Source organism: Lytechinus pictus, chromosome 3, assembly GCF_037042905.1.
Source record: "Lytechinus pictus isolate F3 Inbred chromosome 3, Lp3.0, whole genome shotgun sequence".
NCBI classification, from domain to species: Eukaryota; Metazoa; Echinodermata; class Echinoidea; order Temnopleuroida; family Toxopneustidae; genus Lytechinus; species Lytechinus pictus.
In genome coordinates, this window is record NC_087247.1 from 55,332,644 (window position 1) to 55,360,582 (window position 27,939).

Here is a 27,939-nt window from a genome sequence, read left to right on the forward strand (position 1 = left end):
ATAATAAAAGGTAAAAAAGTATCTACTTTCAGAATCATTATTACAACAAAATTAGAACTGTTGCTTACAGAAGACTATAGCGTTAGATATGAAAGTCGTCAAACCTGCTGCGAATTTTGCTGGATCTTCGATCTTCAGTCCAGAGGCAGAGCTTGAGAAGTAAAAATCATGCCTTTGGAGAAAGGACAATGGGTTTTTCCTTGTAAGCCTGGTGTTATCTGGAAAACTGCATCTCAAATAACAATTTGTACAACATATTTACTCTCGAAGTTTTGGCTTTGTAAGTTGGTTCGTTTAACGTTAGGCTAGCCCCACATATTCAAATTCACGTCACCCCAGTCTGCCCACCTGTCAATTTGAGTTAAGAATAAGATTACATGAATTTCTTTTTATCTCACAAATATTTGGGTCAATAATGTTCCTTTTATTATGAGTAAGTGTACCAAATATCTCATAAAAATTTGAAAGAAATAGATCTATATAGACAGCTGGCAGCCGTCTGTTTCAAGGAGTTTTTTAACTTTTTTTTATTTCTCGTCACAGACGGCTCGCTATCGTGCAGCCACCATTAGGGGGTTAACAATCCAAAATCCCCCCGACGGGGCTCAACAATTTTTGTCTTTATTTCGTAAAAATATATAAAAAGAATTACCACAATAAAGATTTTCATTCCGTTTTGGCCAGAAATGCACCAAATACTAAAAATAAACTTAGTTAAAAAGGGGAAAAAACAATGATTAACTAAGCTACGGCTGTCGCGCAACTTCACTTCCCTGTTTTATCCGAACTTAATACATAAACATATGGCCATAGAGTCCCCGGTAGAGATCGCACTAGAACTTCGGTCTTTGTATTTGGTGAGTGGAGCCAACGGAGTTCAGCAGAACAACCGATATAACAGAGACCGAAGCTTTAGTTTTGTTTTGATCTAAATTCCCCCCAGACTGTTCACTGTCTATTTTTCACTACTTGCTGTCTTCCAATAATCTTGTTATGAAACCTGATATATTTACATTGACTAGTGCACTTGCACTTGACAGGAGAATGAATTTTCCTAGATTTCTTGTGTGGAGAAATCTTTGAAAACAGAGACAGTCCTTGTAAACTGGGATGATCGCAATTTTCTGACCAGCGCCTTTACTGCTGGGTGCATTGACTAGTTCATTACTGAGACTATTCCGTATTTTCTCATTCTTATGTATAAGAGATTTCTTACGTTTCTCAGTGACTGATCTTGGGATAAACAATTTTTTATCATAACCTCTGGTACGCCCATGCACCTGACCCAGATCTGGCACTACCTCCTGGTCATATCTATGAATTAACTTGTAAGTAGTTTCAATCATATCCCCTCGCGCATGGCGATATGTCAATGTACTTTTTGTAGGGAGTTTATGTTGAATCAATCTTTGATTTATGGAATTTTTTTTTACCTCAGGTACCACTTTATGACCCTTTATACATTTTCTAGTGCATGAATATGTTTCTTCAAGTAAGGACGGCATGTGCATACTCTAACTGTGGCCTGATCAAGGCTTTATATCTAGGTGTAAAAAGTTCTCCTTGTGGAGATAAACAAATTTTCTTATCAGATTCATTAATCTTTTAGCTTTATTGATCTTTGCCTGAAAATGTCGGTCAATATTAAGCTTTGTGTCAATGATCACGCCTAGATCTTTAGACCTTGCCTTGCCTAATATTAGGCCTAACATTAGAGTAGCCAGGAGGCTCCTAACTTAGAGAGTAAAAATCATTCACTAACGTGTTCTTACTCTCCATGGAGCCAGGGATTATAAATATTTCATGTGCGCACAGGATGGGCTATTTTAAAAATAAAGCCACAACAAATTTTACTTTCCCTAAGCCCTGTAGATCTACAACTGTAGTCTGTACTGTAAGAATTCTAGCCCTAGTATTTACAGTGCATCCCCCCAAAAAATTTACACTTTTGAAATGGCTGCCAAATAAAAAAATATATCACTTTGGGGGGAAAGACATATATATATGGAAAGCCAATAAAGTCAACTTTGAAATGACACCAAAAAGTTGGAAAACTATTCATGCTTCAGCGAGCAATGCCCACCAAAACAAAGGGTATGAAAATTAGGCTGGGCTGGAATTAGCCTTTCAATTTCTGTCAGTTTTTGAGAGGCAAATCCTTTGGAAATTGCAAAGTTAAGGGTGTTGTGATGAATTAATGATCAACCGTGACCAGTTTGGGTTGTTTAAGCAAATTTCATAAATTATCAAATTGAACTTTAATGCATGAGTGAAAACAAATTACACTTTTTGGTCAGCATTTCAACTATATCATGTGGATCTCAGCAATGTGTTCATGGGAGTAGGGAGAATAGGGGGTGAGATAGGACTTAAGTGGGAGAAGTAGGATGATGGAATAAGGGTCAACAGAACATTTAGCCCCCACCCCCTCTCTCCCACCCTCCCCTCCTGTTGAGAGACTGATTGCTATTGTCATGTACGCGTTAAGTCCAGAGCAGAATGTTGATTCAATGAGAAATTCCGAATTGGGGTATCAACTTTTTCCCATCAATCATTTAGTCAACAATTTATTAATAAATCAACTCGTTCAATGTGCAAAGTGATCAATCGAACATTCATTTTTTTCAATAAATTATTTCATAAATCATCATAATCAGTCAATTTCTTGGTAATCATTTAATGAAAAAATAACTGACCATCAGCCACCGGTCACTTGACAGTTAAGTTTTGAATACCGGTAGGCTACAATCCAGGAAGTGAGACAGAGAGAGAGCCGGGGAAATGGAGGTGTAGTTGGGGGAGGGGTACATATGACTTAATTTGTAAAAGGACACAGAAGAGGAATGCCCTTTTAACCAAGTCTTACCATATCTCACCTTCTTGCTTGTAACGGGTACCATCACATTACTCTGACTCTCACGAACACACTGCTGAGGACCACAAGATAAATATGCTGCAATAAAATTACCATTCCTGTTCATTCATGCATTAAATTTCAATTTAGTAACTCATGAAATTTGCCTAAGAAACCAAAACTTATCTCACTCAGTAATTTAGCATAACACCCTTAGCTTTTTAAGTTCCAAAGGACTAACCACTCAAAAACTGCAAGGAAAATTCCTGCCTCGCCTAGCTGCCAAGCTTAGTCTCTCAGGAGAGAAGTGGGGGGGGGGGTAGAGATAGAGGGAGGGGTTGCTAAATGTTCTGTTGACCTTTATCCCATTGTACTTTACCTACTTAAGTCCCATCTCAAAATGCTGCACTAAATATTGCAATTGATGATCACTCATGCATTAATTTCAAATGAATACATGTAATGCATGACATTTTCTCAAACAACAAACTGATCACAATTGATCATTAATTCATCACAACACCCTCATCTTTGCAAATTCCAAACAAAAAAACCTGAAAGAAATTGGAAGGCTAATTCCAGCCCAGCCTAATTTCCATACCCTTTGTTTCAGTTGGCAGTGCTCGCTCAAGCATGAATCGTTTTCCAACTTTTTGGTGTCATTTGAAAGTTGACTTTATTGGCTTTCCATATATATAAGCCTATTTTTTTATTTGGCAGCCATTTCAAAAGTGTATAGTTTTTTTGGACGCACTGTAGTAACAAAGTTAATCATGTAAATGGCCTAATGGGCTGGTACTTGTGGAAGCCACTTCATTTCCGACATTTATACATTATTGATTACAACTTTTAAACAATGTACAAAAAAATACCCAGAAATTTATTATAAGAAAATGAGATGTATCTTACTGATGTTTACGTCGCCATCTTGCCCTCGGCCCTCTTTGTCACTTAACTAAGGCTAAGCTACGACACGCGTACACGCATATAAAGGGGTGGCATGTTGCCGCCTTGCCGCCCTCTATGTGCAAAAGGGATTATAACGTCTTTCGTTCTCAGAATGGGATAAATTAAACAAGTTTCAGTAACCATGCCTGCGTCGGCTTTTGGGAATTTTCACAGCATGATACTTTTCTTATCATTTCATTCCCTTGTGCTTTGATTTATTCTATTGTGGAGATTTTTCCTTCTTTTTGATGATTCCAATCAGGCGATTGAAGGGCAGTGGTGCATGGATGGACTCACTCCTGTAAAAACCTTATTAATAATTTGGGGTACATGTTATTTATACTGCCTTCTTTTCTTTTTATATCTCTTTCGCTTGTTTGTAATTATTGTAATTTGTTATTGATTGCTATGCTTATTACTTCTATGAATCTTGAAAATCAATACAGAATTAAATGAAAAGAAAACTTATTATAAAAAAAAGTAGATCTCTAAGTGTTTGTTGTTTTGGTTTGTATTGTTAAAGCTCCTATTTTTTGTATTCGGCCAAATTAAAAGTCTCTTGGAGTGTCAATTAATTCTGCAAGAGATGTGTACTCTGTTGTAGGACTATCTAGCTACCGCGACGAGAACGCCCTCCCAGAGAAGCCATATCAAATAAAACTATATAAAAAAAGAGTTACCCCTAGATGTAGCACAACCACAACAGTAATCTTATTATATCTAATGCTAATATCAGCATTAGATATTAAAATATCATCTGTTAAAAGAATTCATAAATTAAATAATTCATCGATTTTGTAAATCAAAGTCCCCATTCCCCCTGCCAATTTCAGCATAAGATATGAAAATGTCATATGTTGACACATGACTGCTGTAGAGAAATAATTAATCAATTAATTCATTCATTAATTTCATTTATTTATTGAAAAAATCAGAGTGCCCCCGCCCCATGAGTTAGTTATAGTGCCACCACGGCAGTAAACTTATTTCATATCTACTGCTGATATCAGCATTAGAGATGAGCATACCACACATTGCCTTTTCTTTTTCTTGTAATTTGTTTATTTGGATAAGCTCTGATCTGAGACTATAACACTATTGTTTCAGTTACGTATTTGCATAATAATAGTGCAGAGGCGAGGGAGGACACGCCCACAATCTCTCGTTTAGAGTTGAGCTCTGTGCATTTGTGTCATGCGAAATTTGAAATTGAAATTTGTTCACTAATCTATCATGATTGGACCCACTTTAGCCTCAGATTAATGGATATTCAGATCTCTTTGGAATAATGAATGTTAAATATGGTGATTCAGATACATATCAGGTACGTTTTAATCCTTTTAGACATTGATTTCAAAATTTTGATTTTCATTTTGATAACCCTACGAAAAGTGAAATAGATAACATAAGAATAACATATGAATTTGTATGACACTTACCGAATACGAAATGACTTTCTTTCCACATTTAGTAAAATGTAGTTAAATTGTATGATTTTCCATAGCTCCTTGAGGTGACTTTTCTTGCTGTTGCATTTATGAAATAAGAGATTTTCACAAATAGAGGGCGTGCGATTAATACCTTTTTATACCTATCAAAGAAATTACAAGGGAAGGAATAAGCATTTAGGCATTAGGATTTCCAAAGTAGTGCTATCATCAGCAGTAATAATGTTCAAGTATGTTTTCAAGGTATTGCATTTATTGGTGCCCCTACAATGTATTTTATTGAATACTCAAAAGAATTTTGCATATAATGAATTTAGACAAACTTATAAAACTACCGACAAGCTGAATTTAGATTGTGAATTTTGTTAGCACCATCAGGGCCGAGGTAAGCGAATTCAGTTTTATATAATTCATTTTATAAGAAAAACAACTTGAAATTAGATATAAAGTTATAACTTAACGGGAATAATCGCGGTAAGTAACTATACTAATGACAGAGTTTTGGCAAACATTACTTCTGTTATGAAGCCAACTGCTTCAAAATTTGCACTCAAAACATGTTGGGTGTGCGAGGTTAGTATAGCTAGGCTCACATTAATGTGAGTGGGAAAACACAAGTTTCTGGTAGGAAGTATTTTAAAAAATCCATTCACTATGTATTTCTTTCAATCTTTATTTATGACATTAATATTCAACATTTTAACAACAATAATACATATGATTTTTATTTGGTTAATGATTGCATTTTTTTGGTACAATAATGCTTAAGTGTCGGATATTTGGGTTCTTTACGCTACTTCATTCATTGATGAAAATATTTTAGCTGGATTTGAATAGACCGTGAAATTTACTATTCCTTGCAATTTGAATTGAGAATGGGTCTTTCATTATTTCAATTAGTGTAAAGATGTAAATGATATGTCTTTTGATTATGATGTAATTATGTTAACATATTAACATAGTGATGTGGTTGCTATGCAATGCATGTATCCAGTGGCGGACCGTGACCCGGAGGAGACAAAGCATTGGAGGGGCACTGTATTGTTTGTGAACAATGCTGTGCCCCTCCAATGCTTTGTCTCCTCCGGGTCACGGTCCGCCACTGCATGTATCATAATGCATGTGATGTCATCTGATTATGACATACATGTATGCGGTTACTACGCAATGCATCTGGCTAGCGTATATGGCTCCAGAGCATAATTTTGTATGAATTTGTTCATCATATTTCACTTTAGGAAGAATATATCGAAACTACTCAGTTAAAGTGAATTTTTTTCAACTTTTCTTTGATTATTTTGTTCATTATTTTCTTTTCGTGATGGAGAACATATTTCATTATTTGGTGTATACACACACCAATAAAAAAATACATAACTTTCTTCATCTTTGATGGTTTTTTCTCAAACCTTCAATAGTTTTTTAATTCTTTTTTTCTGGCATATTGACAACTAATTTTTATTAAGGGGAAGTTACATACATGTAACTGATATGATTGCATTAGTTGAATCAGTGAATTTGACAATATGATACTGCAGTGACCTTAATCATAAGGGGATAACTTCAGGAGTCATGAACATGTTGATTTAGCACTGTTGATAGGATAATACTATTCTTGTGTGTGTATAAAAAAAAAAAAAAAAAAATCGTACATGAATACTATGTGAATGAACGTGTCCATGAAAAGTCATGTATAAGACATAGCCCTAGCACACACACATCCTCACAAATCAAAATGATAAAAATCCTCATACTGGTGTTTTTCATGTATATTTCTAACTTTTTCTTGATTCAGCTTGGGTTAATCAAGTCCAGGTCCACCATAAGGAAATTCTTCAAGAACAAGTTGAGCAATTGCGTTTGAAGAAACGGCCATTAATTACTGTGGCAAACCATACATCATCTTTGGATGATTGCATCTTATGTGGTAAGATTCACTTCAAATTCAGTCTATTTCTCTTACCAGTCATTGAATTACAGTTAAAACAGAAAGCAGCTCTTAAATAAATCATCATGCCTTTCAAACCCAATTTTAGGGATTGTTTGCTACGTACAAAATCAGGATTTTATTTTTACACTGAAACTCTATATTCTTGTTGTTTAAGAGACTTTGATATATAGATAAATGCATATTTCCTATAATGTTAAAATTGAAAAGTTGAAAATATGGCAAGTTATGTGATAGACATACTATTTATGAATTTATTGATGTCATTAGAAGGGACACTGAGGTAACGAAATATAGAAATATGAAAGATTTCACTATTTAAAAGGATAGAAGGTATATTTTAGGAAGACAGATATTTTCATTTCATCTTTTTAACAGGTCTCCTCAAGTTTACAAGCTTTTGCAACTTGAAAACAGCAAGATGGTAAGATGGACAAAGTATTTTAGGATGAAATTATTTTGAGATGGGACTTTCCAAACGACTGGTGATCCTTTCTTAGAACTACATCAACACCATTGAAAATGTGATGTGTATCACTTACCATAAGAAAAAATAAGTGGTTTGTAAAGTCACTTGTAGTCTACAAACAGCTTTGTGAAACACCCACCATGATACCCAAGAGAATCAATGCAATTTGAAATGTATCAGCAATAAGTAACATTGCATTTTTAGAAAGTGATTAAATGTAAAATGACTAATTTTTTTTTTTTTTTACCCTAGTATGGGGGGGGGGGGTTAAAGTATTTTTAGGAGGTGGCAACTGCAATTTCTTCAGTTGCTGAGAGTATTATGGATGGATTTCTTGATGGCATAGTCGTTCATATCCTTTATTTTGCTTCTTTGAATTAATTTGCATTCAATGATGCAACATGAAAAAGCTTTGCAGAAAGAAAAGGAATCATGTAACATTTCCAGGTATTGGTCATCTCTTTTATTTGAAAATAATGAAATTTAATTTTTAGAGCTTACCAGCAGATCAAATTTATTAAAAAGGGGCATATCATTCATCTGGAAAAAAATAATGATTAAGAGGCATGGTTCTATTTTTGATAATTGTGATCCTTGGAGTGTTCCACAAGTTCTGGGGATGGAAGAACTAGTGGAAGTAATTATGGGTAAGCAAACAATAAAAACCAACAAAGCAAAACAAAAACACAACAACAACATCTAAAATTTGATGTAATAGTTTGAAATGTTTCTTGGGTCAACAAAATGAAATATAAGATGGCTAACAATTATGGCTGCATTAGGACTTTGTGCTTGTATTGTAGAGAGGATCTTGAAAATTTTATCTCTTGTTTTGATTTGTTTCATTACCCAAGGACACCAGGTGCAAGTGAGATAGCATTCATCAAAAGAAGATACAATTATTACTTCTCATTAGGCCAAGTGGTTCCAGTCTTGAGAGGTGAGAAAATTATTCAAAGTTTTTTGTAATTTTACACCAAATTGCATTGTGTGAAGCAGCGTACATTTTGATATATGGAAATCCATTTTTTTAGAAAAAAGCAGGAAAAGGAGAGAAAAAAAGAGTTTTAATCATGAAGCATATGCAAGTATTTCAAGTTGTTTAATTGAATGATGTTGTAGGTGGTTACACCTCCTACTGTAACAAAAATTATATTCCAGATATGGAGTGATGATAGAAATAGCTTTCAATTGTTACCATATTTCCGGTAGAATATCCATGAAACAATTGCGCTTAAAATTCCCTCATAATCAAATTATGATAAAAACCCACTCCCCAAAACACACCTGTTCACCCGACAATCTGTATTACCTCATTGATACGATACTGCAACAAATGACAATGAAAATTTAGTTTTAAATGTAATTTCCTTTTTTTCATTACAGGAAATAGATCATACACTAAACAAAAATAAATAATGATCTTACATCTCTCGAGTTAGATGTGCAATCCAAAGTTATGATAGTCCTGTATTAAATCCAGATAAAATCCAAGTTGGTTGGCGAAGATTCCTTAAATCAAAGTTCACAATGATGGCGATGATGAAAATGATGTTGAAGCACGATGAATAACAAGAGTCACTGTAACGAGTTGAAATGTCTGTGAAGACGATATTGATGATGATTAACAGTCAATTTCAGCAATCCATGGGTTGAAGAGCGTTCATTAAAAGAGGTTGATGATCTCGATGAGAACTGAGAATTCCTCTCTCAAAGTACAGTAACTGCAAACAGTTCATTGATGGCGTGCGAATAATTCCACAGAAGATAAATGTTGTCTTCCAGTTAGAAATTAACTATGCTCTGACATAAAGTCTGGTGTGAAACTCTGAGTTCTGATCTGATGTGATGAAGAAACTGCCAGCTTATATGTATATATATATATATATATATATAAGTTTCCACTATTCTGGAAGCTTCTAGTATCGTCTTTAAAAAGAACATTCTCCTTCTTTCCAGAGCAGTTAAATTCTTGAAAACTTTTGAATGATCTCAGTTAAATTAACAATGTAAACAACATAGCTAATCCTATTGTGATTTTCCACTACCACTAGGAGTCTATTGTGTATCTTTGTACATTTTAGAAATAACAAAGATTACTCACTCACTCACTAAATATGCGTACCTTGCAAAACTTACTGAGACATTCTGGAATATTCTTAATCATTATATGCTATGAATATCCTTAAAGAGGAAATAACTAAACAAATGAATGTAATTACTCTTACAATTCTTATATATAACATCATGTTCATTCTTTTTTGTACAGTACATGTGACTAATACCATGGTCACATTTGCTCTACGGCGGCCGTTTCAACATTTTTGTACCAACTACATATAGGTGGTTTGAATTAAAATTAATAAAACATTTGTATTCGACTTGCCGTACGGCCGCCATAGAGCAAATGTGACCAAGGTATTACAGCACAATTGCATCAAGTAACTGCAATTTTGGTTATTTTGCTTATTTACAGCAAAGCTAGAGGTTTTATGGGAGTTATAAAAAATCCCTATGATGTATGCCAGTTTCTTCAACAATTCAAAACAATAGCAAGAACTTAAGTTATGGGAGAGTTATCCACAGATTTTGTCACAATTGCATTTCAAACAGCAGCAATTTTTTTTCTTTCATCCAAATCATTTATATCAAAGGTTGGATATTGCCCTTGAACTCTTATGAGAATTCAATTGCTTTAATGTTATACTTGGGAAATGGTAATTAAAGATGCCTACAATGATTGTAATGGAATGTAAAATAATTTTTTTAGCCATCTTGTGAAAGATTATGATATTTAATGATTTACAGAAGGTTTTTATCACAGTTTCATTATGAAATTTTAAAAGCCAAACATATTGATCAGTATTTTTTTTGGCTTGAAATGATTCATGGGAACAATTTTCATTGATGTAAAGACACTGTTAAGCCAATTTATCTCCAACCAAAAAATTACACGGGGGCGGCGGGCGAATTCGCCCCGGAAAAGGGCTAAAAACATTCACACGAGGGCGACTGCAAAACTCATAATCGCCCCCGTCAACACTGTATATTTATGTAGCATTTCATGCATACGTACGTGATTGCATTTAAATTATACATTATACATTATATTGCATTTAAATGTGTACTTGTTTGCATTTGCGTGTGACCGCTTATATTACAATCTTGAGCTGTTTCCTACGCGCACACCAATTGTGCTACAAAATCCCAAACTCATTGCCCGACTGCAGTTGCGAACATCACGTATATATGTATGTAAATCACCGCGGAGCTGCCCGCAGAGTCACACAAGCAAATACAAGATACAGTGGCACAATAACATTGCTCATTTCAGCGCACGCGAGTCCATCATAGGATCGTGTCAGCTAAGAGAACTTACCTGATACTATCACATCTCCCCCTCAATTTTGTTTGTAAATAATGAAAATGTAACTGATGTTAAATTATACTGGAAGAAGAGACAGTAGAGTAGTAGACAAAATTCACTAGAATTATTAGAATAAATCAGTACATCTTGTTAAAGCAGAGCCTGCAGCAGAGCAGCCCTGAACTGCTGACCAGCATCCCTTCAATGTGGCACACACACACACACAAACGCAAAAAAGCCGCGAAATAGCTCCAGAAATTGTAGCCCTGGAAAGTGGAAAAAGAGCCCTGGAAAATGAAAAAGTAACCCTGGAAAATTTTTAAGTTTCTCCAAAAAGAGCCCTGGAAAGAAAAAAAATAATTTTTTTGTTGTTTATCTCACACCTCTTGGATAGGTAAATATGTTAATGTAGTAAGAACTAAAATCCTGGAAGAAGATGAATTGGAACTAACATAATTAACATGAGGCTTGCAACAAGTAAAAACTGGAATATGTATTGGATGAACATCTTATCTATCTTTAATTCTACATTTATCCATTTATCATCAGACAATGACTTAAAATTAGTATGATATATCCAAACATATTTGTTCCTTTTTTGTTAAAAAGGGAAATTGAAAAGGGCAATAATAACTTTGATTACCTGTACTTGTTTAAAAAGAAAATGTTATGTATGTATATTTTTTGGACATTGTTCTCAAGCTCTTAGATATATATAATCTATGTGATTATTTCAATGAAAATTTTTATTTAATGTTGACAATGATGTATATATAGGAATAAAATCAATTAATCAATCAATTATTTTACCATCTGTCAGGTGATGGTGTATATCAACGAGGTATGGACTTCTGTTTAGAGAAACTTAACAACTGTGGATGGACCAACATATATGCAGAAGGTATAACACAGTGTAATTGTTATTTTTTAAGTTTAGTCCATTTTGGGAAAGATCATAAAAGATTTAAATATTAACATTGTAAATTATATAGTTTTCATGTATTTTAAAAACATATTCAGTTATTTTTTATTTTGAAATATTTGATGATAATTAATTTTAATTTACTGGTATTAATTTGTAAGATTTATGAAAGGTGAAACATGCCATATGAGCTACAGTTTATACATTAGAGTATGCATGAAAAACTTTGGTAAATAACCTTTCCTTAAGACTTCTGAGCAATTTTCAATGGAGCTATGAAAATAAAACTGTTTCAATCAATTTATAGAAATTTCACTGAAAGGGTGGCTTCACTAGAAAGATTCAAATGTTGTTGTAAAGTAATAGTTGGCTAACTATTGTGCTCTCTATATTTTTATTTACAGAAAAGTAAAAGAGTATCTTTAAAACTTGGTATAGATACTTTGAGAATTTAACAAATTTTGCCTCTTATTTAGTTTCTTACTTTCTTATGTATTACAAAATTAGATTCTTTAAAACTGTATTTTAGAATTATTCTTTAAATCATTATTCTTTGTATTTGATTACTTTTCTAGGCAAAGTAAATATGACCAATGATTTTCTCAGATTTAAATGGGGTAAGTATTATACCATTACATTTTTATATATGAAATTTAGAAGCGGCAACCTAATATATATTTAAAGGTCCCATGAAATACAGCAAAGATGCTGATTTATTTGTTAGCTTAGTGGTTACTAATTACGATTCCATCAAAATTTTACCCGAAAAACATCCCACATCAGGTTCAAAGGCAATTTTATCTTGAAAATTGAGCCAAATTCGCCCCGCCCGCCAAAAATTCTGCCCGATTTTGTGTCGTGTATCACTGACCATTATGACGTCAGGGAAGGAAGCTGCTGAGTGTTGTTGATGTTTGGAGCGTGAAGTGCCTATTGTGGTCGTCGTCAGAACTTGATGAACTTGGTCGGCTTGAATTGCTGGAATAATATTCAGAACCTGAATCTTCAAAGTCTGAAGAATCAGACGCAGCTGATGACGATGCTGCAGCCATGATAAAAACCTCGTAAAAATCTAAAAAATCTGTTAAGGATGAGCTCGGTCGAAACAGCAACTACACGAGAAACATGTACAATAACTAGGGGTCCGGCTGCACAGCTGAGAAAGCCTTCCTTCGATGACGTCACAATGATTGACAGGTCGATCGGCCAACTTTTTCTAAAATTTTAGTGGGCGTTCCCGTTGAAGTTCATTTCCATGGAATAACTCAACACCGGTTCGTTGTACACAGAAACCGATGGCAAATTTGTATTTTTCAAAACTACCTAATAATAGATATGTATCTAGAATAAGATGGCCTTTGTGTCTTAGAACCTTTAATGTAATGAAAGAAAATCAAAAACACACCCATAACCCTTTGCTACAACAGTGTATCACGATATTTCACACATACTATGAGTATACCTAGGGAATATGCTGAATGCAGGGTTATGCTTCTATATTAAGTTCTAAGAAGACTAGATGGTAGGCTCACTTCCAGGAACAGGGCTTTTGTAGTCATATTATTTTGGCTCATCTTATCAGCATCTATGAAAGTTAATGAAATTTTGTTTTTATGTAGCCCTCACTTCCTATAAAGAAGAGAATTCATTCTGAAAATCTGACAAACTTAGGCTAGTGACATGCATCATGGTAACCGGGGGGAGGGGAGGCACTCACACATTACGTCAAACCCCCGTTTGGAGAAAGACCGCAGTTCAGATTGCAAACTGCGGTTTTATACCTCATTTTACGTTTGGAAATCCCAAAAATCATTTCCAAGCCCTGATCAACCCTGCTTGGCCAGGTAATCCCCGCTGTCTCAATTTCACCTCCACAGGCCAGTATATGAGCGTTGAGCCAAGGACGAAATGATAAACAACAGCTGTGCTATTATGGAAGACTTCTCTGCCTGTAGTAGGACCTTCGGAATGAAATTATTGTATTCGATATTTAATCACGTTTTCAAAGGCATATTGTATTCAGAAATCCAATGTTAGTCCATTTTCAATTTCGAACGAAGAAAATCGACCTCGAAATAAGGAAAGTAAGCGAATAAAAATGACGGCATGCTTTGCAGGGACCGCGCTCAGCGCTGCGCATGCATCCCATCGTGTGTTGCCCCCTGCTGTGACTGTATATGCCGGGCTGTTGTGTTATCTTCGGACCGAGGTCACGAAACAGGTGTTTTGATACTTAAATTGCTTGCTTGGGGCAGTTAGGGTTTGTCGTACTTGGAGAAGAGAATTGATGAAGAGGGAAACAGGGGTATAGTGTTCTCAAATGGAGGTTTTCGTCATGATATATTCAGACCTAATTTTCAGTTGTCTAGATACTCGGAATGACAAAATTTCAGTTCAGAAGCCGCCCAGCCCCGCTCGCAAGACCCCTATTACCAGACATCTCAGTTCCCCAGCCCTACCAAAATTGTTAAGAGCGAGCACCGCTTGTGAGAGATGCACGTACGGCTTTGCAACTCCCTACATATAGCTAGTAGCCGCTCCATGCATGGCTTACGCATGCACAGGGCTATGGTGCAACGTACCTACAGTGCCGCGATTCTGTTCCGTAGAACTTGTTTTTCACACCACGCGGTATATATTTATTCAATTCAATTAAATTTATTTCCACTTTAAAAAGCAACAATATGTACTAATCAATACAATGTTCAATACATCTCAATATTAGTATAGTGGGGAATCATAAAAAAGCACAAATGATGGCTTATTAAAAATGACCCCTTACAGTACAAGTAAACGAAGATAAAATAACACAAATGACAACAATGTATAATACAAAATAAAGGAGGGACTGAACAAAGAAAGATATAAAGGAAACATTCGGTATGTGAATTCTGAATCTGGTAAAGTAAATAGGTGTCTTTTATACAGATGTTTGAATTGTTTTTCAGTCTTACTATTTTTTAAATGAAATGGGAGATTGTTTCAAAGCATTGGACCAATAAAGAAAATTGACTTTTGTGCTATTGATGTGCAGTTAAGAGGAAGGTGAATATTTTTAGCATTCCTTGTATTATGACTATGAATAGAACAGTTCAGAGTAGAGATGTAGTTATGAATTTTTGGAAGACAATTTTTAGATAAATTAATCATAAAAATAGCTGTATCTAATGATATTTGTTCATTTCTAGGTAGAACCTCCATTTTTTAAAATAAAGGTAGACTATGGGCAAGATATGCGGAATGTGTTGTTTCTGCAATTTATAAATCTGTACTATATTTTTTTAGATGTAAAGCCCCAGACAATGCTACAATATTTGATATGAGAAAAAAATGAGTGCATGAAATAACATAAGCCGGACGTTTTGTGGCAAGAATTGCAATCTAATTTTATGTAATATTCTGTCTAGAAATGTTGGAGTTCTCTATAGATAATCTATAGAGAACTCCAACATTTCTAGACAGAATATTACATAAATTATTTACATGGTTGTTCCTATGATTATTCCTTAAAAAATTGGTATGAGATACACATGTAATTTTTTCATTTCTATAAAACAAGTTTAAGTCAGGTGAAATTGTGGTTTTAGTTCCAAATATAATATAATTAGTTTTAGTGATGTTCAAGATTAATTTGTTGGACTTCATCCAATTACTTATGTTGGCTAATTGGGTGTTAACTAATTTGAATAAAGTTGGGGGGTCGGGACCTTTACAAAATACACGGGTGTCATCCGCAAATATGATATAGTTCAAATGTTGGGTTGAATATGGCATGTCATTTATATAAATTAAAAACATAAGGGGACCGAGGATTGAACCTTGGGAAATTCCACAATTGACTTGTTTAAATTGGGATTTGATTCCATTAACAATTGTAAGTTGCTTTCGATTAAATAAATAACTTTATAAAAGTTGTAAATGAGTACCCCTAATGCCATAATGATACATTTTTTGTAAAAAAATGTTATGATCTATAACATCGAAAGCCTAAGTATAAAGGATTATGAATATAGTAAGAGCGTATTCTTTACCATTGATTGCTTTATTAATATTATTAATAAGATTAAGTATTGCAGTAGCTGTGGTATGTTCCTGTCGGAATCCAAATTGATTATTTATAAGAGTATTATGTTTTACCAACAAAATCACTAAGACTTTTGTATATGCATTTTTCTAGAATTTTAGAGAAAATTGTTAGTACTGAAATTGGTCTATAATTATTGACATCTTTGTGATTACCTTTTTTTAAAAATCGGTGTTACACAAGCAATTTTCATATCAGAGGGAAAAGTTCCATATGAAATACATTTATTGAATATTTTACACAACGGGACACTAATAAGATGAATGACAAATTTTACAACTTTTATATCTATATTGTCTATACCTGCACTAGTATTATTTTTCATTTTATAAACTATGGATATTATTTCGCGTTTAGTTATTGGTTTAAAGAAAATAGAATGTATATTTTGGTGTTTAAGATAATCTTTAAAAGAATCATCAACAGTGTTAATCTTTACCAATGTTAATAAAGAAATCATTGAAAATATTAGATATGTCTTTCTTATTTATTATATTAACTTTATCAACTTCAAGCAAATCAATTTTGTTTCCTTTTTTATTCTTTTTCTTGTTTAAGAGATTGTTTATAATTTTTCAAGTTGATTTAATATTGCATTTTACTTCATGGAACTTTCTACTATAATAATCTCTCTTAGCCTGTCTTATCTTTAAAGTTACATAATTACAAAAAAATTTGAAAGCTTGCTCTCTATATAAAGTTCAATTTTTCAAATTGTTTTTTACATAAGACTGATTTTTTATGGCATAGTTTTATCAAGTCCTTGGTTAACCATGGGTTGCTAGATTTTTGTTTTGTAAGATGGGATTTTGAGAGGAAAACAGTCTTCATAAAATTCCGTAAATATTTGTAAGAAAGTCCTATAAATAGTATCAACAGTGGCATTAGAGGATACAAAATTCCATTTGACATTGTATAGTTTGCTACAAAAAGATCGCAAGTTTATATAATTAATATTTCGTGTTGTAAAAGGAATTGGCTTGTTATTTGAAATATGTTTGAAAGATGAGAATATACAAAACACTCGGAGATGATCACTAACATCACTTAGCATAATACCAGAATTTACAGAGATATTTGTATTCATAAAAATATTGTCTAATAAGGTAGCAGTCTTTGAAGCAACTCGAGTAGAACATTCAATGGTTGGATGCAAGTAGAAACTATGTAAAAGATCTAAAAAGGAGTCAACCTTTGAGTTGACACTAGTTTGAGTCAAGTCTATATTCATATCACCCATGATAAAACAGTTGCATGAATTCATATTGAATTTATGTAACAGATTAGAAAAGGAAGAAAGAAACAAATTTACATCATATCCAGGAGGACGGCATACAACTCCAATAATAGTTTTTTACATTGACTACTATTGCACACTTCTATAAAAATACATTCATATGATTCTGAAACAACTGACGAGTCATTTCTAACAATATAATTCAATGAATTATGTAAACTGGCCAGCAAAAGAAAGTACCCACTTCTTTCAAAGGCTGCACACAAAAATTCACCCCATAGAAATAAACAACTTTGTACACAGGTATGGTGCAATATCCATTAGTAATCACATACCCAACAGGAAGTGATTATCTTTATTACAAAGAAATAAAATGACATGTACAGCATCTTGGCCACTGAATCAAAAGTCACAAAATGTAACAGAATGAGCCCGGCGTCCAGGTTTTACCCAAAAGTCAATGTCAAAGGATGAAATAAACCAGACACAAACAACAATGTTCAATAATGTGTATGTCCTCCTCGTGCCTGGACACATTCCAGGCATCTCTGATGCATGCTTTGGACAAGTTGTCTGGCGTAGTCCTGGGGAAGTTCTGTCCATTCCTCCTGCAGAGCTTGGATCAATGTTGGCCGATTGGTAGGAGGCTGTTCCCTTGATCTCACCCGTCTGCCAAGTTCATCCCACAGATGCTCAAAGGGATTGAGGTCAGGAGAGCATGCACACCATGGGATGACGTCAATAGGCGGTTTCAAACCGCCTCGATCACAAGAATCCCCGTTATATTACGAGAACATTTTTAGGCTAAAAAATACCCATTAATTATTCCTGCATTCACACCGCCCCGAAACATATCCTTCGGGATAAATTCCTGAAGTTAGGAGCATGCGCAGTATGGTCTAATAAGTAGGCAAGGCGCGAGATTCAAAACCACTAGCCCAGCAGCCACCCACGGCGCCAGCGCCCAACGACACGCTGGGCTAAAAGTTCCCGTAAATTGCTTTCACATTGCCAAAATACCTGCGACCTTGGAAAAATCCCTGCGAAAGTTCTCGTAATTTCGCCAAGTACCTACTATTTAGCGGGTATTTTCTTTCGGGGAAATTACGCGTAGTTTGCTTTCACATTACCAAAATACCTGGTATTTTCTGATCGGGGTAAATTTCCCGATCAGAGAATACCTGGAACTGACGAACTTCGAGGCGGTCTGAAACCACCTAGTGTCCTGCTCCTGAAGGAAGTTGGTGGTGAACCGTGCTGTATGGGGTCTTGCATTGTCCTGTTGAAACAATGTGATGCCAAGATGTGCCTGCAGGAAAGGGAGCAGATGGGGTCTCAATACTTCATCAACATAGCGCTGAGCTGTCAGATTACCTGCCAGGATAACCAGATGAGTCATATGGTTGGCTGAAATGCCTGCCCACACCATCACAGAAGGTCCACCCCACCGATCAACTTCAGGAATGCAACATTCTGCATATCGCTCTCCTGCTCTGCGCCACACACGCTCCCGTCCATCACTTGTATTGACGCAGAACCTGGATTCATCTGAAAACAATACTGCATTCCATTGTCTTCTGGTCGAGCTATGCTCTCTGCACCACCTCAGTCTATTCCTTCTATGGATATGTGTTTGGTTTATTTCATCCTTTGACATTGACTTTTGTGTAAAACCTGGACGGCTCATTCTGTTACATTTTGTGACTTTTGATTCAGTGGCCAAGATGCTGTACATGTCATTTTATTTCTTTGTAATAAAGATAATCACTTCCTGTTGGGTATGTGATTACTAATGGATATTGCACCATACCTGTGTACAAAATTGTTTATTTCTATGGGGTGAATTTTTGTGTGCATGCAGCCTTTGAAAGAAGTGGGTACTTTCTTTTGCTGGCCAGTTTACATACATTCCCATTCCGCCACCTCGTTTATTTTTTCTATTATTACATATTAAGTTATATCCATTTATATCATAAAGATTTTATGGAGATGATTTTTTCAACCATGTTTCTGACAAACCTATTATTTTAAATGTATGAGTTATACTCCTGAGAAATAAACTAAAGTTATCAAAATTCTGCACAAGACTTCTACAGTTGAAATGTAATAATGAGAATGAAGTAGAAAATTCATCACCTTTATATTTTAAGTTAAAAGAAGGCACATCAAAATAAGAACGTTGTAACTGCATATCACGTTAAAAATTTGTCAGGAAAGAAAATACAAGCAGGTGTTAAAGAGTAAGACCTGGAAAATTCAGTATGCGACACATTGTATAGCAAATATTCAAGGGTTCAAATCACTGTTTTATGTTTGTGATTTGGAACAGGTTTACCTTACTTTTGACTAAATGCAACCGTGATTCTGCAGAAATGTGCTTCAAAACATGTTTCAAGTCATTATCGTAGTAGGGTATGAGAGTGGCTCATAAACACACCTTTAGAGCGCTACAGGGGGAAAAATGAACTACAAAATATGATATGGGTTACAATTAAGGTGACCAAACTGTCTCATTTTACTCAAACAAAAACTTGTTTTGTTGTTTTGTTTGTGAGTTGTAAGCAACTGAAATGATATTTCTTTAAATTTTGAGGCATAAGGTCAACCACCTTTTTTTCTAAAGGAGTTCCATATATTAATTACATGTCCTGTCAACCATGACTGCCTTATTTTTCGGAGAGGACACTTTTGTATAGAATTGGATTGACAATATTTGAACATGAACAGTCTGAAAAATTAGAGGATGGGGGCAAAGTGAACATTCTAGGTTTGTTGCAAATAGAAAAGAATTCTGAAAGACAAAAATGTTATTAATCTAGTCATGTAATGTAAATGTAAAATGCCAGATATAGTATATTTTGAGAACTGGACATTTATTTCAATATTTGTTCTCTCGTAAGTTGCTCTAACAGATAGCTTTCCATCATAGATTTTATTTAACAGTACATCTATCTCTTAAATGGTGCACAGAAGGCCTTTTTTTTTTTAGTATACCCTGATTGTAAAACAACCCATGCATGTGGAACCAGTCCAATTTTCATACTGTCTAGTTCACAGACTTGAGCACTGCTGTGCTTCTTCAACAATCAAAGGATAGAATCTAGAATGTTTGTTATACTGTGTAATTCTGTTTAGTTTTCTCCCCCTTTCTGTCATCAGGTGTTGGTCGTTTGATCAGTGAATGTAAGATGGTACCCTTGGTTGTACCTATATGGCATATAGGAATGGATGACATCCTTCCTAATTACCCTCCGTACATTCCTCGTAGGAACAAGAAAGTGACGGTCATTGTAGGTCAACCTCTTGATCTCAGAGAATCAGTGGAAAAGATGAAGGCAGAAATTTTATCACCTGTGAGTACGCATATGAACTTCTCAATTCTCATTCTCATGGTTGGGGGGGTATCCCCCCTCCCATGGAAGGACTTTTAAAGAAATTGACATGCGAAAATCACATTTTAGAGCATACTAAAATCCCTTTCAAGTTTCAAGTTTCAAGTTTACAAGTATTTTATATCAAGAAAAAGAACACAAGAAAAAGAACAACTCAAAACATTGAAAGATAAATGAAAGTAGGCCTACTTGAACATGGAATAGCACAAGCAGTGCTTAAAACAACAAATAAGAAAAGATAATGTAAAAACATGAAAATACAGTTCTGTGTAAGGTCAAAATGTCATTTCTATGAAATAACTACATGAGTTTTTTATCTCGTGTCAGATTCTGACATTAATGTTAACATGGCAAAAACAAAATATAGAAGTACCACCAAAGTTCAAACTTTTTATTTAGTTTATATATAAATCAAATCTATTTGTGAAATTTAGGGCCTATATATCATCTTCTTAGAAGAGGTTATAGCATAAGCTCACATTTTAATGAATCGCCTGACATTTTAGGCTGTGTAATTTACGACTGGATTATTGCTTTGTTCAAACATATTCAAGGCAAGTGTGTCATGAGCAAAAAATTGTGTTATTCATAAATGATGAAGCTATATTCCCAACCTGTGTAACTTCTGCTAAATTGATAACATAAAAATTACATTTGTTGTTAAAACAATTTTTCTTTTATGCACCATCGAAATGAGACAGGGCCTAAACATATGCATTTATTCATGGCTCATGGTGACACGCGCGTAAAACATTCCCCATAGACTTGTGTGTTAAAATGGCACTTTTGAAAAATTCATAAAAAATAAATGTGAAATTAGAGGGTGGAATGTTTACTACCAATGGATAGGATATATATCTGACATTCCAAATCTGACCAGGAAAGGGTACCGTAGCCAGCTCATTTTAAAAATAAATCGCCATTTATGAAGATAACTATGAATCGATCGAATTCATCAACTGAAACAGTAAAATAGCCCTAATTATTCCGCCAGTCAAAAAATAGTTCCAAGTCACTTATTTATCTTCCCAATTTGGGCGAAGTAAGTTCAGTAGTTACCATTTCTAGAATCAGTGTTAGATTTTGAATCACATTCATACATTTTTGTCAATCAGCAATATCAAATTGACAAAAATTCGAATGGGTTGGGTCGAATGAATATCTTTAGCCCTCCTGATGTAATTAGGCTCGTGGAACCTATATTATATGACCTATGTATTTTATTTTTTTGAATAGCTACTTTGCTATTCTTTTATATCTGTACACTCACACTAGCACAAAGAAATGCATTGAAAATGCCTATTTTCTATGCAATGACCCATTTTAATGTGTTACCCATACATGTTATTTTCACTATATATGGATGTATACAAATCCTACCTGCATATAGCCCAACAGTGAATGCAATGAAAATATAGGTCCCTATCGATTGTAATATAAAGGTGTATGTAAATTCTGTGTAGATATCAGGATACCAGAACTGCCCCAAACATAATTACCAAATATACATGAGATTAGATGAGGAAACAATAAAAGAATGAGATACTACTTTAGTATATTTGCATTTGACCTATTCAAAATCTTCCTAGGGCTGTTGCCTCTCAGATGTAAGAAGGAAGAGATACATAAATAGATAGAGAGAGAGAGAGAGAGAGAGAGAAAGAAAGATAATTTCATAGATGGCATGGCTTAATAAAGAGGGGGGGTCTATACTAAGATTGCAGCACACAGCAACCCCCCCCTCCCTCCTTAGTTGAGCACTATTAAGATACCTTACCTTACTCTGTGCCCTTTTCTAAATACCTTCTTGAAGGTACCACTCTAGTTCTCTTCAGTAAAGTTCTCAAAGTTCTATCTCCTCTCTACCTACCCTCTTCCTAAGAACAATTTTAATATGAGCAATTTCTAAAGGTCTTTCTAATGCTAAGTAGTTGATGTACACTAACACAAAACAATGATAAATCAGAACCTAAAGAGGCCTTGACTCTATACATTGACCAATCTACATACATTCCTAGGCTTACATATACACAGACCTACTAACTTTACCTGATGTAGCCCTGCTAGTCATTAAATCCATTTTTTGCACCACTTGATGACTAAACATATTGATATCAGTGAGAAATTGTTTGCTACTGAAGAGTTTGGCCAGGTATGCCATCCACTACTAGGGATTTCCCATATTACTTACAGGTGTCACGCGCGTAAAACATTCCCCACAGACTTGTGTGTTAAAATGGCACTTTTGAAAAATTCATAAAAAATAAAATGTGAAATTAGAGGGTGGAATGTTTACTACCAATGGATAGGATATATATCTGACATTCCAAATCTGACCAGGAAAGGGTACCGTAGCCAGCTCATTTTAAAAATAAATCGCCATTTATGAAGATAACTATGAATCGATCGAATTCATCAACTGAAACAGTAAAATAGCCCTAATTATTCCGCCAGTCAAAAAATAGTTCCAAGTCACTTATTTATCTTCCCAATTTGGGCGAAGTAAGTTCAGTAGTTACCATTTCTAGAATCAGTGTTAGATTTTGAATCACATTCATACATTTTTGTCAATCAGCAATATCAAATTGACAAAAATTCGAATGGGTTGGGTCGAACGAATATCTTTAGCCCTCCTGATGTAATTAGGCTCGTGGAACCTCATGAAATTACCCTATATCGGCAAGGTCAAAAAGTCAATGTCACAGCGACATGCTTTCATTTACCCTTCTGAAGTCCTTGTAAACGCGATAACTTTAGTTTGACTTAAGCTAGTATAGGCTCATATAATTTAGTGTGTATAACAGTAGTGTCGATCCCAGGAAGCCTATTGATTTTGAGGTCAAAAGGTCAAATGTCACAGTGACATGTTTTCATCTTACCCTTCTGAAGTCCTTGTAAACACGATAACTTTAGTCATACTTAAAGGTCAAGTCCACCCAAGGAAAGTGTTGATTTGAACAAATAGAGAAAAATCAAACTAGCAAGACGCTGACAATTTCATCAAAATCAGATGTAAAATAATTACAGTTATGGCATTTAAAAGTTTTGCCTATTTTTCACGAAACAGTAATATGCACAACTCAGTGACATGCAAATGAGTCAGTCGATTATGTCCATCACTCACTATTTATTTTGTTTTTTATTGTTTGAATTATACAATATTTCATTTATTACAAATTTGACAATGAAGACCAACTTGACTGAACCATATAGTATTTAAACAATGCTAATTCCACATGTTCAGGGAGGAGTTAATCATTGTTTCACTTGACAATGAGGAGAAAATTAGAATATTTCATATTACATATAATAAAATGCAAAAGGAATAGTGAGTGGATGACCTCATAAGTCTCCTCATTTCCATACCTACGCGGATGTGCATATAACTGTTAAATTGAAACTTTAAAATGTCATAACTTATTTTACATCCGATTTTGTGACATTTTCAGTGTTATGCTTGTTGGATTTTTCTCTTTTTATTCAAATCAACTTTTTGTTGTGGTGGACTTGTCCTTGAACCTAGGCTCATATACATGTAATTTGGTATGTATGATACTAGCATTGATTCCAGAAAGCCTATTGATTTTTTATTTTTTGGTCAGAAGGTCAAAGGTCAAGTCGCCACCTTTCACTTTTCTTGCTTGACCCATGGACCTACTATCAATAACTCCATTTTCCGCGTTACAGGCGGGTGTATTATGTGCTGGCCCTATCGACACTCTTGTTTTCTGGAGATATACTGTTATTTTTTTCATGCCCTCAAAATATTGGGGGGAGGATGATTGTACAGGCCATCCCCCCACCTGAATTTTGTTGGGTGGGATATATCCCCCATACCCCCTGGGATCGACACCCTTGACCATTGGTGAAAGTTATAAAATAAGCTGTTATTTCTGAGGTGATTTAGATTTACATTGTAACATCTACCTTTTTATTGCTAATAGTTTTTCTTATTCACTAGATCCAAAAGGTAAATTTACTATAATTATATTTCACATTGTGAACAGTTTCATCATAGAAAAAAGGGGAAGCATATTTCCGTAAGTCACAGATTTCTGTTTGATTTGTGGCAGATCTACAGGGAGGGTTAGGGGGTTTAATGCCCCCACCCCTAGGGCTGCCAAGCAAAAAAATTATTGACCAATATTTTATAGCCAAACCCCTTTTTTGTGCTTTTTGAATTTCTCCGGACCAAAATGACCTTCATTTTAAAGTTTAACCTTTGTTTTTGTGCTTGTCAAAAGATTTTGGTACCAAATTGACCTTCATTTGGTAGTGAAACCTTTCTTTTTTTCTTTTTTTTTTGCTTGTCAAATTTCTTGGTCAAAACCTTCCCCCCTCCTTGAAAAAAGCTAGATTCGCCCCTTGATGGAATCATATGTTTTCCTTTGACGTTTTCCAACTAAAAAATTGACAAATCCATGGTTTATTCTAATAAATTGTGAGAGTAAATGATTGGTATCATTTTCATTTAATCTTTCTCACAATGTTGACCTTCAAATTCTAATTTTACATCATTAAAATTAAACTATGGAAGTGACAGTGGCATTTCATAAGTTTGGATTTTCTTGTCTGATCTTATTTCTGATAAGATCTCTTCCTCAGTAGTGGTCACTATTATTTGATGCAATGTGTTTTTTTTTCTTTTTGGCCACAGAGGGTGAAAGTGATGGTTGTGCAATAGATCCATTGCTCTGTACAGAGCCATTAGTCAAATCAGTGAGTCAATCACGATGTAAGTTTGGGATTTCATAGCGCCCTCTGTGGTGACAAATAGTGTATGATATTGCAACCTTATTTGCAGGAGACATCGGAGACATCAGCAATTTTGACCTCAACTATCTTGACCTGTTTATTTAACCCATTGTTATTAAGCTCAGTTAATGACTTGGTAAGTTAAGGGAACGAGTTAGTAGGCATGAGAAAACATTATAAGTTCAGATAGTGAGTTGGTAAATCAAGGGAACGATAAAATATGTGTCATATGTCACTTTAGGGGCTCTACTTTGTGATATGAATTATATCTTGATATTTTTTTTCTTCTTTTTTACCAGTTGGAGATGAGAAAGAAGATAACAGATGCAATACAAGAAGAGATGAAACTTTTAAAAGCCAGAGCAGAAGCCTTGCATACTCTCCATATACATCAACAGAGGTGACAGTAGAGCCATATTCACACCTGTAAGAGGGTGTATAAAATCATTTGTCCTTGTGTGCTATACAATAATTTTATTCTCCAACTGATCTTAAAGGCTTCCTTCACAAAATTTATGAAAAGAAGTCTTAAAATGCTGTCAAATTTTGAATTATTATTATTAATTTTTTATGAATTGCTGCTAGGTAGATTCACAATTTACATTGCCTGTTGAGCAACATTGGTGTTGATTTTTCATAGTTGGACAATTCTATAAAGAATCATCCTTTTGTATATCTATCCTCTGTTTTTCATCCATTTTAACTTAACTCCATGGACTGCTAAGCAATGATGAAATCAAAGCATTTCAACCTTTGATATGAATAAAAATACAACAAATCATTTTGGAATGGTCCGACAAATAAAAGGTTGGACTCTCATTACGTTCAATAAAGAAAACATTTATACAATATATTGGATGGCTCAGAATGGAATAACAGAAATATTCCAAGAGTTTGGGATAATATAGGCCCTAAAGAGTGGAATATTTCTGATATTTCATGAAATACAGCCATCCAATATAATTATTATCATCTATCCCACCCCCCCCCCCAAAGAGGGAGCAATTTGATTTAACAAGTCATATCACTTATCACATAATGCCATTATCACTTCATAGGATAAAATTTGGTTGTGACATGCGATTTGCATGTAGTTCATTATTACCTCATTGAGCGTAGTGTGCTCTATGCTGCGCATCACATTGCATTCATTGTTGTACATGTTGTATATTTCACACATTCGCGCACACGCCCTAAACTGTTGAATATGCTCTCATATTCAATAGCAAATTTTGTACAGGAGCCAATGGGATATTCGTCAGATTTGGGTCCTTTTTAGGGATACGCTCTGATACTGCACAGGCAATTGATCAGACAAAAATAAGCGTTTTTAATGCATCACTTAAACACTCTATGTAGATGATAATGATCGATATTGTTAAAATGCAAGCACAAATATTACAGGTCAAGACCACCCCAACAATAAATTTGGATTAACAATTGAAAATCAAACCAGCATATCACTGAAATTTCATTTAAACTAGTTAGAAACTAAGAAAGTTGTGCCTTTTTTGATGGTCCAATGGATTGATAACCTTCCTACTTTGCTTATCGCAGAATTTTGAAAGAAAAGAGATAGGGCTCCCTTTGGGTGCTCCCACTTTCTGGCTGCACAGAGTCACGAATCAATCTATGTTATGTTCTAGTAATCCTCACAGAATGATTGTTACTTCTCAGGGATTCCAATTCCTGTAGTAGATAAATTTCATCCAATGTAGTTAATCTTTATAGCTTACCATAAATTTTGATAAATTACTCCCAAAGTATCGTAAATTTTTCAGTTCAATTGAATCCAATTAATTCATTAAATTCATGAAATATAAAACAATTATCTCTCATAAAATGTTGCTGGGGAGTTACAATAGGCCTATTGCTATATTTTCTAAATATGAATTTTCTAATCTTTTATGGTGTGGATGATTGTATGGTGTGAAATAAGACTGTATTTTATTGGATGTATTTTGTGATTTTACATGAACATTTATTGTTAGGATTTCGACCAAGATAAAGATATACCGGGTATGCATAATTTTAATTTTTGTTTCAAACCATTTATGCATTGTGTTATTTTGTATTGTTTCCTAGTAAATCATTTTGATTTTTAGAAAATAAAATGCCAATTTATTTCTACATGAAGGACAAAGTGTTTGTGCCTTATTATTTGAGTGAAAGGCATGATAAGAATAAAAAGAAGACTTGCAACCTATTGTACAGAATCCAACAGACGTAAGTACACCTTAATGCAAACAATTCATTCTAAACCTGTTGGAATTATATCACATGTGATGCTGTATTGTACATTACTTCTATTGGACATTGTTTGATATGAGTATAGGCTCATAATAGTTACCAACAAATCAATTTTAAAAATACTGTAGATGCTTTAAAAATGATGTTTCCTGTGTGAGATGGTTTCATCACTTTATTTAGCAATTAAACTTAAATTGCTACCATTTTCTCATATATTAGCAATTTTAAGATAATTAGTATGTGAATGACTACTAGGCGTCTCTTC

The 27,939-nt window shown here is 34.4% G+C and overlaps 1 protein-coding gene across 2 annotated transcripts; it reads left to right on the plus strand.

The window, feature by feature from the left end:
* Positions 1 to 30: 30 nt before the first annotated feature.
* Positions 31 to 27,560, plus strand: LOC129256963 (tafazzin-like). Of its 2 annotated transcripts, none has more exons than XM_054895192.2 (8): positions 31 to 280; positions 7,046 to 7,177; positions 7,577 to 7,622; positions 8,522 to 8,607; positions 11,855 to 11,935; positions 12,532 to 12,573; positions 20,437 to 20,630; positions 25,724 to 27,560. In XM_054895192.2, the coding sequence occupies exons 1-8, from the start codon at positions 169 to 171 to the stop codon at positions 25,826 to 25,828; spliced, it is 798 nt and encodes a 265-aa protein (XP_054751167.2). In that variant the 5' UTR covers positions 31 to 168; the 3' UTR covers positions 25,829 to 27,560. The 2 variants fall into 2 exon arrangements, with proteins under 2 accessions (XP_054751167.2, XP_063953464.1); XM_064097394.1 differs by having other exon boundaries at positions 72 to 202.
* Positions 27,561 to 27,939: the final 379 nt, after the last annotated feature.